Raw genomic sequence first — 13,802 nt, 5'->3', positions numbered from 1 at the left:
AGGACAGTTCCCTTCTGAGCCCATAAGTTTGTTTTGTCTTTTAGCTTACTTGGTCACCAGTGCAGAGTTCTGGTAGGTTTTTTGTTCCTCTGTCAAAGTTAATACTTTTGCTTTTCTTCCTGTTGTTCTTTGAATTTCCTCACTTTATCCCCCTCTTTTGTTTTTAGGAGGTTCCCCTGAATGGGTAGGTTTGATCTTAGCCTACATCCCATAAGGAGTTGTGCTGGTGACATACCATACTCGAGCAGCATTGTTCAGCATACTAACATGCTCTGGTAGAAGTCTGATCCATTATTTTATGCCTTGCTCATCAGTCTTTTCACTGTCTGTACTGATTTTTCCACTAGACCATTGGATTGTGGAAAATGAGGACTTGACATGGTGTTCCCCATGCTATAATGTCATCCATTGAGGTATAAACTCCATCCAGGTGCTCATAGACTATATGGATAGGTTTGTGATACACTTCAGGAGCTGAGGCAATTCCGAATGGTAACCTTAGGAATCTATATCTGCCAAATGGACTATTGAACGTGCACAGTTTTGAACTTGCTTCATCCAATTTCAACTGTCAAAATCCTGATGATGCACCTAACTTGCTGAAAAAATGTGCATTTGCAAACTGTGACATGATTTCTTCATGCATCAGAAGCTTAAAGTGTTTACTCTTTATTGCTCTGTTTAGATCTCTTGGATCCAAGCAGATTCTAAGCATTCTATTATTTTTGTCCACAACGACGAGTGAACTCATCCACTCCGTTGGCTCATCTATCTTCTGAATCACGTTCAGGTTTTCCATTCTGTCCAACTCTGCCTTTAGTTGCTTTTGAAGCACAAATGGAATTTTTCTGTGTGGATGTATTATCAGCGGCACACGTTTATCCACTCTGATCATGTGTTCTCCTGGAAGGCAGCCTAGACCCTGAAATAGGTCATTGTACTCTTTCATGAGTTCATCATAGACTGTCTCTCCTTCGCTTACCACCACGAGGACTCTTTTTACCAGGTTCAGTTTCCCAAAGGCTGTTAAACCTAGTATGGCCTGTACATCCTTTGGTACAACGATAAATGCTAGCATGTACTCTTTGTCCTTGTGTTTCACTTTGACCATGTATTCTCCTTGCACTGGTATTTCCTGTCACCTTTATTTTTGTTCCATACATCTTTGGTCTCGGTCTAATATTCTTAAAATCAGACTCTGTTCTTACATTAATTTGTGCTCCAGTCTCCAATTTAACTTTTAATCTCAATATTCAGTCTTTGTTTTCTTTCTTGTTTTCAGTCACAACGTCTACATAGAATTCCTCTATCTCCCATCCATCTACTGCATAAACCTTGCTTTGTTGCACTTGGTTCCAACATAAACGGGCATAATGATTGCTTTTGTCGCACATATTACATGTTTTACCATATGCTGCACATTTTTTGGTAGGTGTTGTGTACTGCATCGACAACATAGCTTTCGATTGTCCCTTTCATTTTTGTTCGCTGGCCACAACTCTCTTTCCACTTTGGTGCACTTTTTGTTAAACGGTTTATGTCTATTCTTGCTCACTGAATCCACGTTGCACCTAGTTTCACTGAACAGTTCTTTTGCCTGTGTTTTTACAGTTTCTGCAGCCCGACAGAGTTCCGTGGCTTTTTCTAGGTCTAGATTTTGCTCTCTTAGCAGTCTCTCCCTAGGACTATTATCTGGAATACCACACACAAGTCTGTCTTTTATCAGCGAGTCAGTCAGTCCACCAAATTCACACGTTTTGCTTCTGTTTCTCAATTCAGTCACATACTGATCAATACTTTCTTCCATTTTCTGTATGCATGTGAAAAATCTGTGCCTCTCAAATGTCACGTTACATTTACGTATGCAGTATGCCTCATTATTTTTTCATTTTGTCTCCTTCAGCAGCAAATGTGAAGTTATTATACACTTCCAGGGCTTCATCACCCATGACATATAAGAAAACTAATGCTTTCACTTTATCACTTTTCTCGTCAGCTCCAACTGCCACTAAATACAATCCAAAATACTGTTTAAATCTGTTCCAATTTTCAGCCACATTAACTGTCAACTGAAGTTTTGCTGGTGTATGTAATTCTTCCATTTTTCACTGTGTTCGCTTCACTTCACTGATTAGTTGCTGACTTTAGATTTTCCTTTTAAAGTATTTCCTTCTAATTTCCTTCATCCCATTTCTGACACCATGTTTCATCTTGTATTCATATGTGAGTTCTTAAGACAACACATGATTGAAGGAAAATGTTCTTTACTTTAAAGTTATTGTAAACAGCACATGAGGCATGCCAATGAGGCAGCAAGTCTCCATTACAGATACAGCATACTGTGTGTCTCCTGTTCTGTGTCAGCCCCTGGTGGCAGCCAAGTATAATCAAAGAGTAAGGCATTGCTAGTTGCCTTGCAACCACTATCACTATCATTATATGATTTACAGGGATTGTTGTATGTTGTGCAAAACCATTGAGGAATCCTTCCATCATTGGGGAAAGACACAGGAGTAGCAGAGCCAGTACCTCCAGGCTGAGGAACAGCTTCTTCCCACAGGCAGTAAGAATGCTGATCAACCAAAGGAACTGCTCACATTAACCATCTGAAACTCTTGTTTTTACAAACAATATTTATTTACTTAATATATGAATCCATGTCCTGCATATGTATTGTTTGTCTGCATATGTGTTATATCTGGTTATGTATCTGCATGTTTTGCACTGAGGACTTGAGAATGCTGTTTCTTCAGGTTGCAGTTTTACATTCAGATGACAAAAAACTTGGCTTGATTTTTAATAAAATTTATTTTAGATGCAATTTCCCAAATATGCTAAAAACAAAGATTTTTAAAAAATGTGTTAACCCTTCTTTTCTGCTTCAATAACTGCTGCTGTTCCAACAGATAGTCTGTCAAGATGTGGATAAATCAAGATTTTCTCTAATGCAGATTATATTTGTTTCTTGCCATAATCTCAAGTTCCCTGTTGATAATTCCATCTGCTCTCTGAGCCCAAGTTTAGCCTGAACAAAATCCTATTTAAAGTAAAGAACAAAATTGAACAAAAGGAGTGAAACACAAAAGTCTGCAGACATTGTAATTATAGTAAAAACACAAAATGATGAAGGATCTCAGCAGCTTTCACAGCATCCATAGGAGATAAAAAATATATAATTTTAGCCCTGAGCCCTTCGTCAAAGTATGAGCAAAAAGCAGGCAGGCACCTGAATAAAAAGGCTAGGGGAAGAAGGAAGAAGGAAGAAAGGCAGGGGTAGGAGCACAGGCCAACATGCAAAAGGTGATAATTAAGCATGGATTGGAGGACAGGACAGGAATGGTAAGAATTGATTGGGGGAGGGTGTGGTTCTCTGAATGCAGAGTGGAAGAAAAAAGAAAAAGAGATAGGGAATGAGAGAGACATGGGGGGGTATAAGGGAGGTGGGCAGATTGGGTATGGCTGTTGTGTATAAGCCCGCCCTGCTGTACATCACGGCACCCTCCATATCTCTGCATGTCAGTAGCCATGTTAGTCTGATGGTATTAAAGAATGAGAAAAGCACCAGGTCTCCGTGTCCCAATTGTGCAAGTGCATGCACAAAAATGGTGATGAGGAAAAAAATGAAACCTACTCATGCTCCATGCACCAACCGGGAGAAAGAAGCAAAAGGATAAAGGTAAAAGATGACTACCTAACAAGCTCCATGAGTTCCCGCTAAAAGATCAAAGCGAAAGTGTGCCAAGATGGTGGAGGGAAAGTTCGGAGAATTCAACAAAGCAGATGAAAGCTGGGGTAATTACGTAGAAAAGTTTAACCATTACTGCGTAACCCATAATATTATTGAAGCTCCGGTAAACTGAAAACGTGCCCTATTATCTCCTTAAAACTTTGCTGTCTCTGGAGGACCCAGGGATGAAGATCAAGTTATGCACAGCACTGGGGAACCACTTAAGCCCCTGACCACCAATTATGGCAGAAAGGCAACAATTCTATGAAAGGAAACAAATGCCAGGGGAGGCAATAAGTGAATGCCTGGCAGCATTGTGTAAACTGTCCAAGCACTGTCACTTGGAGCAGTTTCTGATCAAAGCACTTCAAGATAGATTGGTAATGGGGTTGGCAGATCGTCAGGCAAAGCAGAAATTACTGGCAATGGGTGATGAAGTAACTCTCGAGATCGGTTATAGAAATGACTGGATTTGGAAATGGCAGACAAAAATTTGTAAGTGGGCTAACAAGACCCTCTGGTTGGAAGGTTTTTCCACCATCAGGGCTTCCATTGTGGGAAATTCAACCATTGCCCAGAAAATTAAAGACATTTCAGACCAAGATGACCAATTAAAGAAATAGTAAAACTCAGCTGGACTCAAAATGCTGATAACCACCCAGCCAAGATCAGTACACTGGCAAGGAGAGCAGCCCTGACAATGACCATAGCAACAGTTCTGAAGACAACAAAACAATAGCTGCAGTCCTACACATCTGAAAGTTAAACAAAAAAAAACACAGCAATTTATATTCAACTAAAAATAAACAACCAATCTCTGAAAATGGAACTCGACATAGAGTGCTGAGATCTGTTTCTGGAGATGTAATGGAGGATTAAAACCATGTACTCAGATGCTTTTTGCTTATGTGGAACTGACGACACTGGGTCCACACGCAGGTCACCTTACTTTCAGAACTAGCAGATGTAATTAAACTCAGCCATGGGGACTTATCTGAAGATACACTTTGAAATGGAATTCCACCGTGAGGCCCAGGGAAAGCAGTTGTCAAATACGACACTCTGAAATTGACGTATTGGTCACAACCTGTCTTGCTCAAGAAGTTTTAATGAGTCCTTGTATCTACGAGATAAACCAGGATATCATAGCATCCTGCTCCATAATAATTAATCTTCTAAATTGTAGAATAGTATGCTCAGCTTTGATTTTGACTGACAAATGTTAGAGGGAGTGGGTGCATGATTAATTGTTTTTGGGGTATAAAAGTCTGTGGTCCTGCTGCTGAAGTTTAGACTCTCCGAGGGGTGGGAACACCCCTTGTCAAGAAGGAAGAACAGCCAGAGTCCGAGCAACGTCCCGGTCGGGGGAGGTGGAGAAGCTGCTACCAGCGCCCTGACAACCTACTACAAGTGTGCAGTTGTTGCCTCGCTTCGGCAGTTGGGACCAGTCCAAGCGTTGATAAGTATAGTTGGGAAGGGCTTGCATATTGTAGTGTGAAATCAGCTTTTGAATTAGTAATAAACATTTGTATAAACTGAACTGCTCTCGGTGTGTGTGTCTATTTTCTTTCGGTAGCTAAAACACTGTGACCAATCTAAAATGAACAAAATGAGAGGTATAAGTTTACCCAAGACAATTGGCGCTGCGAGCAGGGTTGGTCTCAAGATGTTTCGCCGAAAGAAAGAGGTGAGCCCTGAGCAGTTTTTGATTCCGGGATGGACTTCCAAAGATGATGGGTTTGGCATGCTGGCTAATACCCTGTCTTTGTTGGGACCACCCATCAGTTGGGATGAAAGGTTAGAACCCTTAAGTGTGCCTCTGGGAGAGCGGGTTGCCACTCTCCTCCGAGAAAGTAAATTTCCAAAAAAACGGGGGACGCTGACAGACGGTTTTTGGCTGCTGGCCACAGCCTTACGCCACTCCGTTCAGCGTGAAGTTGAATTAGTTCAGCAGCAGGTAAAGTCTGAACATAAGAGAAAACAACTAGAGGAGGAAGTAGAGACTCTGCGACAGCGCTGCTCGATGATGAGCGAAATTGTTAGCACCAGTCAGGATCGAGCCAAAGAATGGGAGGATAAGCATGTTCAAACAATTTGTCGTAATATTAAACTCCGGCAACAGCTCTGTGCGAATAAGGAAAAGCAAGGGGTAGAACCTGATCCACACCGTATTCGTGCCATGATAAGGAATGGCAATGATCCTGATGTAATTGATGATTGGGACGGGAATATCTGGTATGATGATAATGGTAATAATGCAGATACCCCCCGGCATGTGCCTGGCATACTCCCCTCTCCCTCCGCTGTTCAAGCCCGCCCCGTAAGGCAGCGGACTGTCCAAGCAGATGAAGGCGAGAGGGGGGATGATGTAAGTGTAGAAACTGAAGGGACCGGTGCTCCGATCACCCAAGCGGACCCAGGGGAAGGCTCCCAAACCCCTGCTTATGCTAGGTGGGCTCCCCCCTCAACGGGATGGTCTCAGCAGCCTCCCATGTGCCAGAGTGGTAACAGGGGTCGGGAGCAGTCAACAACAATACGTGACTTTACTATAAAAGAGCTGGCCGCCATTGGAGATCGTTTTAGGCAAAAGACAGGAGAAACTTTGGCGGCCTGGCTTCTGCGGGTTTGGGAGCAAGGGGGAGGTAGCATATATCTGACCCCTGAGGAATTGTTGGGGTTAGGATCATTAACTACTGATATTCGAGTCACTGCTGAATTACGTGGCAGAAGGAGAGATGTAGACTATTTACTTGCTACTCTAGGAGAAGCCCTGTTACGGGTGTATCCGTCACCAGTAGATTGGGATCTGCATTTGCAGAACCATTGGGGCACACCAGAGGAGGGTATAGCAGTGATTCGCCAACAGGCCGTGGCCTCTGCTTTGTATGCGGGGCGCCTGAGGCTGTGGATGCATGGGGGGAGCCCTGATGAAGAATTATTCACAGCTGGAATGCATACCCGATTGGTTCGTTCAGCCCAACCTACTATACGGGGACTGGTCCTGTCTGTAACTAGTCCGCTAATTGGGCACCTCGTATCTGAGGCGGTGCACGCCCTATCTGGACTCCAGGAACTGGAGTTGGGAGGTAAAATCCACTCACGTACAACCCAGGTTAAAGCAGACAGACAGGATGAAAGGAGAGGGGCTGCTGTTAATAATGGACTGACCAGAAAAGAGCTTTTTCTAACTTTGTTAAAGTTAGGCGTACCTAAAAGTGATATTGATGGGAAACCTACTGCAGTCTTGTATGCCCTTTATAAGAGGAAGGCAGGGGAACATCATCCCCAGATGCTGGGTCCTCCCGGCCCAGCTGTGCCTTCTGCTCCCACTGCTGCTTCTATCGAGTCAGCTTCTCCTGCCCCAGTTACCCGTGATGAGGTACAACAATGGGTTAAACAGGCTCTTAAGGATAACAATAGCATGTGGTCCTGGAAACCCCCGAACCCTTCTGAAGCCTGAAGGTGTGGGCAGGATTCCCGTGTCTATTCCATCGAGACACGGCGCACACACGGGGATCCGCGGCCCTACATACCATTAACAATTCACTGGGGTGGGGGTAATGATCGCCAATACTTGGCTTTGGTTGACACCGGTGCAGAGCACTCGGTGATTCCTGGTAACCCCGACCTCTGGAACGGACCCACATTTCGAATAGAAGGAATGGGAGGGGCAATCACCCTGGCAAAGGAAATAAAAGTCCGTGCCACGGTGGGTGATGGCCCTTCCCCCATATGGTTACATGCGTTGGTAGCTGCCACTGACGAGTGTATTCTGGGTATTAATATGTTGGCCGGTACAGCCCTTAATACTAGCCAAGGGGGGTTTGCATTCGGAATTCGGACTATTACAAAAAGATTAGTGGTGGGTCAGGCCAAGTGGGATCCCGTGGTGGTGCCACCCCCCTCAAAACCTGTATGCATTCCGCAATATCGCCTCCCTGGAGGGCAGGAGGAGATTACCGCCACCATTGATGCTTTGAAAGAAGAAGGGGTAGTGAGGCCTGCAACGTCGCCCTTCAATAGCCCTGTTTGGCCGGTCCAGAAGCTGGACGGCTCCTGGAGAATGACAGTTGATTATCGTTTTTTGAACAAACATGCCCCACCACTTGCTTCAGCAGTTCCGGACATTGTCACTCTTATTGAAAACATTGCTACTGGGAACTCAGGAACATGGTATGCTGTCATTGATCTCGCTAAGGCCTTCTTCAGTATTCTTATAGCTGAGGACTCACAGGATCAGTTCGCCTTTACCTGGAAGGGGCGCCAGTATACCTTCACCCACCTTCCAGTATCGCCTTCCCTCTCAATTCACCATTATATTGATGATGTGGCCTCCTGGAGCCTCTGGCAGAAACAAGAGGGTCGCCGAGTCCCACTAGGATTCTGGTCACGTACCATGCCTGAGGCTGCCACTCGTTATTCTGTTTTTGAACAACAGTTACTAGCCTGTTACTGGGCCCTGCTAGAGACTGAAAGAATGACAGGTGATGCAGATGTTCAATTGCGACCTGCACTTCCTATAATGAATTGGGTCCTGGCTAATGATGCTAATCTAAAGATCCGGCGGGCTCAGCAGTCTTCTATTGTTAAATGGAAGTGGTATATTCAGAGTCGTGCGACCAGAGGGCCTGAAGGGGTGGGCCGCATACACGAACAGGTGGCTTACCATCCTAGGTCAGGAACTCAGTTATCGGAGGAGGGGGATGGTGGCTCCAGTCAGTATGCTGAGTTGAAGGCAGTCACTTTACCACTAGATCCCCATGATCACCCTCTTCGCCTGTTTACTGATTCCTGGGCTTTGGCTAATGGACTTGTGGTATGGATGCCTGATTTGCAAAAGAACAACTGGATGATACATGACCGCCCAGTATGGGGCAAAGAGTTGTGGCAGCTGTTGTGGGATGCTTCCCACCATCGTGAGATAACCGTTTATCACGTTGATGCCCATACCAATATGGCGACTAACATGGCTCAACATAATGCAGTAGCAGATCAGCTTGCCACTATCAGCTGTGCTGATACCGTCCCCCTGGCTCGATGGGCACATGAACAGAGTGGTCATTTGGGGGAGAAGGGATCAGCTATGTGGTCCCGTACACATGCTTTATCCATCCATAAGGATGATGTCCGCATGGTCATATGTACATGCCCAGAATGTCAGCTTGTGAAGTTCCATACCGTTCCACCTGGTCCGCATGGCCGAATAAAACGGGGTGCTCACTCAGCTGCGGTCTGGCAAATTGATTACATAGGCCCCATGCTAGACTGCATGGGTAAATATTACGTCCTAGTAATGGTTGACACCTTTTCGGGCCTGGTTTTTACTTTTCCCACCAAGACGGCTGACCAAGCTAGCACTATCCAAGGACAAAACCATTTGATTTATCGTTATGATGTTCCAGAGGAGATTCACTCTGATAATGGCTCGCACTTCTCCGGGAAAGCATTCTGTGATTGGGCAAATGACAACGGTATTTTATGGGTCCACCATATTCCTTATTACCCGCAGGCTGCCGGGTTAGTTGAACAAATGAACGGCTTACTGAAGGAACAAATTCATTTGTTAACATCACTGGGGACCCAGAAGGGATGGTGCCATGTGCTGCAGCAGGCAGTCGACAATTTGAATCATCGCCCTTTAAAAGGAGGTACACCTTTCCACCGACTTCTTCACGCTCCTGAATTACAGCCTATTCCAGAGGAATAACAGTCAATGCCCCCCATCCCCGAACTAGAGAATGTTGGACAAAAAGTATGGGTGGCACCACCAGGTAGTGGCCCTCCTGTAAAAGGGGAAATAGTGACACCTGCCCAGGGTAACACTCGGTGGGTAGCTATTGAGGGACAGGATGATTTAGTCTGTTTAAACACTGAACGCTTATGGTATCGTGAGTGACATGTGTCAGGCTTCTTTGTTCCAGGTTCTCCATTTTACACTCCTGGTGATCTGGCTTAACAGCTGCTTTGATGCCAGCAATTGGATTTGTAATGTCGAGGACGTTCCAAGGGAGTTCCCAGTGGGAAACACGGTCCGATGCATTACACCAAGGAAGTCCTCGGTCACCAGCCTCAAGTGCAGCTTATATAAATATGTTATTGTTCAGCATGTTTCAAAATCTGTTCGTGAGCTCCAGTATCTGGGTATTGTGGCCAACAAGGATAATTTGAGCCTTGGTTGGAATCCTTTCTCATGGCTAACTGCTACATTTGGGGGAGTGGGCCACAATATCCTCCGTTGGTTGCTCGCGTCATTGCTTATCTTTGTAATTGTTGTTTTGATTTCTCTTTTTTCGCTCCCTCTGTACTCAAATACTGGTTAGGCCTCGCAAATGACAGATTGTGACCAAGGGGTGGAATGTAATGGAGGATTAAAACCATGTACTCAGATGCTTTTTGCTTATGTGGAACTGACGACACTGGGTCCACACGCAGGTCACCTTACTTTCAGAACTAGCAGATGTAATTAAACTCAGCCATGGGGACTTATCTGAAGATACACTTTGAAATGGAATTCCACCGTGAGGCCCAGGGAAAGCAGTTGTCAAATACGACACTCTGAAATTGACGTATTGGTCACAACCTGTCTTGCTCAAGAAGTTTTAATGAGTCCTTGTATCTACGAGATAAACCAGGATATCATAGCATCCTGCTCCATAATAATTAATCTTCTAAATTGTAGAATAGTATGCTCAGCTTTGATTTTGACTGACAAATGTTAGAGGGAGTGGGTGCATGATTAATTGTTTTTGGGGTATAAAAGTCTGTGGTCCTGCTGCTGAAGTTTAGACTCTCCGAGGGGTGGGAACACCCCTTGTCAAGAAGGAAGAACAGCCAGAGTCCGAGCAACGTCCCGGTCGGGGGAGGTGGAGAAGCTGCTACCAGCGCCCTGACAACCTACTACAAGTGTGCAGTTGTTGCCTCGCTTCGGCAGTTGGGACCAGTCCAAGCGTTGATAAGTATAGTTGGGAAGGGCTTGCATATTGTAGTGTGAAATCAGCTTTTGAATTAGTAATAAACATTTGTATAAACTGAACTGCTCTCGGTGTGTGTGTCTATTTTCTTTCGGTAGCTAAAACACTGTGACCAATCTAAAATGAACAAAATGAGAGGTATAAGTTTACCCAAGACAGGAGACAAAATCAAAGTGTTTGGGAAATGTATGGTCGAGGTACAATACAAGCAACAACAACCAAAAACACTATCTCTCTACATCGTAGATACCCAGGAACCAGTACTTTTTGGAAGAAACTGGCTACAACACATTTCCCTAGTCTGCCTGGAGATTGGTCAATACTGACTGTACACCACGAAGACAAAACCCAGCCAAACCTCAACCAGATCTTCAACGACCACGCCGTGGTCTTCCAACAAGAGTTGGGGAAGATCAAAGGGGTTCAAGCCAAACTGCAATTAAAAGAGAATATGGAACCAAAGTTCATCAAAGCCAGAACAATTCCATTTGCAATGAAAGGAAAAATTGATGCTGAGTTAAATAGATTAAAAGATGAAAGTATATTAGAACCAATAGAATACAGTGATTGGGCAGCACCCATCGTACCTGTATGGAAAGCAAATGATGAGATTCGCATTTGCGGCGATTACAAAGTCACCATCAACCAGGCACTAAAATTACCTTAACACCCCATGTCCAAAGCAGAACTATTCCAAGCACTAAATGGAGGGCAAAAGTTCACAAAACTAGATTTGTCACAGGCATACCGACAAATAGAGTTGGATAAAGAATCAAGTTAATATGTGACAATCAATACCCCCCTGGGACTGTTCACATATACACACTTGCCATACGGAATCTCAGCAGCACCTGTGATTTTTCAATGGACAAATTACTACACGGAATACCAGTGGGATGTTATAGTCTCCGGAGATCAGGACTTCTCTCTCGAGTCGACCCCAAAGGGTACACTGTCATCAGAGACTGCGCTACTGTGTTGGCCATAGAAGGCTTGAAGGACTGCTACATGAGGCCCCAGAATGATGGGCACTGACTCTCTCAACATCGGCAGAGTCCGGGTAAGTTGCAGGATGACTACGTTCTTGAACTATGGGCCCTGACCAGAAAAAGCCACTACAAAGCAGCCACGGCTAGGGTGAGAGAGGAAGAACAAATCCAGAACCCCATTGTGGCAGCAGTGAGGTTAGGATACGTGAGGCAGTGACTGCTAGAGTTGGGAAAGAAAGTCTTGGCCAGCACCCTGGAGCTGGCGAAAGCACTCGAGCAGGCCCAACTGGGAGCTGACGACCTCACGGGCGAAAACGATGCCTTTTGAGAGGGCCAGGTCATTGGGGCGCCTGTGACCCCCCGCAGCCCCAGCACTGACCGCTGCTGCCAAGTGCAACCAGGGATGCTACTTCTGTGGACAGGCACAGCACCCCCGCGCCCGATGCCCCGCAAAGGACTCTGTGCGCACAGGATTCAGTAAGCAGGGGCACTGGGTGAAGGTCTGCCAGGCTAAAAGGAACCCAAAGAGGGTAACCGTGTGTGCAACCCCCAAATCATCATTCGACCCATGCCTGAGTCTTGAAATGCTGGCCTCCACCTCTCTGTGGTGTTTGCTGCCAGCGTCTTGCTGCACCTCGTGGCGGGACCCACCATTGGAAGTGAAGCATTGAGGGAAGCCATATCAGCCATCTTGCTGCGCCTTGAAATCAGTGCTATCTAGTCCTTTGTTGGATCAAGATGGAGGGTGGCCATCATGCCATGCCTCGCAATTGATGCCATTTTGTCTGCCCATGGGCCAAGAGGAGAGAGTTGACATCAGCATGGGGAGCGACAAGGTTTCTCATGCATCAGGCAATACCTCGCCAATTGAATAACTCGACAATAAAGGTGAAGGTAAATGGACATTTGACTGATTTACGGCTCTGCGGAACAACTTAAGAGTGTACCTGATGGACTATCATATTTTCCTAGCTTCACACTTGCACTCTGTGACGATCCAGGGTATTGTATAGTACATCTAACTGTAAAAGGGGGGGAATTTTGTAAGTTCTGATGGTGTGTACTGAAGGATATGTATGCTTCTGTGTTGCTGGGCCTGGACTTCCCGTATCACTTTAAAAGCGTGACCATGGTGTACCATGGCCCACTTCCTCCAATCACGGTGCGGAACGGATGGTCCCAAAAGCTGGAAGCCACATGCGGTCTCTCCACCCTAAATATTGATCCCCCCCTCATTGTTTCTGAACCTGGCCACCGATTGCAAACCAATAGCCACAAACAGCAGGTGATACAATGCAGGGATCGGGAATTTATTAGAGCTGAGACACAGCAGCTGCTTAAAGCAAACATCATTGAGCCTAGCAACAGCCCATGGAGAGCCCAGATGGTAGTCATGAAAGGGGGAGAGAAGTCCAGGCTAGGATTGACTATTGTCGAACAATGAATCGCTTCACACTCCTGGACGCGTACCCCTTCCCTCAAATTTCTGACATGGTAAACAAAATTACGCAGTACCAGGTATATTCGACCATTGACCTGAAAGCTGCAGACCATCTGTTCCAAGGACCAAGGACACAGCAGTTGAGGCAGATGGATGGTACTATCACTTCCAGAGGGTCCCTTTTGGTATCACCAATGGAGTCTCGGTCTTCCACAGACAGATGAACAAAATGGTCGACGAGTACGGGTTGAAGGCCACCTTCCATTATCTCGATAACGTCTCCATTTGTGGACATTCTCTGGAAGACCATGATGCCAACATCCATAGGTCCTGAACATCAAGTACAACTCCAGTAAGTGCGTTTTCCTGATGAAACGTCTGGCAATCCTGGGCTATGTGGTGGAGAATGGCATCATATAAAGTCCACCTCTTTCCCATTGTTGGCCGAAGCCCAGGCAGCTTTCGATTACGTTCGGAGGTACATCACAAAGGCCACCATGCATGTGGTGAACGAGAACGCATCCTTTCAGGTGGAAAGCAATACCTCTGACGTAGCTCTGGCCACTACCCTTAACCCAACAGGCAGGCTGGTTGCCTTTTTCGCCCACACCCTACAAGGCCATAAGCTTCGTAACCCATCTGTGGAGAAACGGCTCAATCCACTGTCGATGCCA

The 13,802-nt window shown here is 45.6% G+C and overlaps 1 protein-coding gene across 11 annotated transcripts in view; it reads right to left on the bottom strand.

Moving 5' to 3' along the window:
* ralgps2 (Ral GEF with PH domain and SH3 binding motif 2) overlaps positions 1-13,802 on the bottom strand; it is a 486,036-nt gene that overhangs the window by 52,399 nt on the left and 419,835 nt on the right. Inside the window, exon 18 of one of the 11 annotated variants that reach the window (XM_069937725.1) lies at positions 2,886-3,037. The exons of the other annotated variants lie outside the window; for them this stretch is intronic. Coding sequence (XP_069793826.1) covers positions 2,915-3,037 — 123 coding nt within the window. The 3' untranslated portion in view covers positions 2,886-2,914. Of the gene's footprint in view, positions 1-2,885; positions 3,038-13,802 lie in introns of those variants that run through there. 11 annotated transcript variants of the gene reach the window in all.

Source organism: Narcine bancroftii, chromosome 5 (genome assembly GCF_036971445.1).
Source record: "Narcine bancroftii isolate sNarBan1 chromosome 5, sNarBan1.hap1, whole genome shotgun sequence".
Lineage (NCBI taxonomy): Eukaryota > Metazoa > Chordata > Chondrichthyes > Torpediniformes > Narcinidae > Narcine > Narcine bancroftii.
Note: the sequence above shows the minus strand (reverse complement) of the source record. Positions and strands in the feature narration are given on the sequence as shown.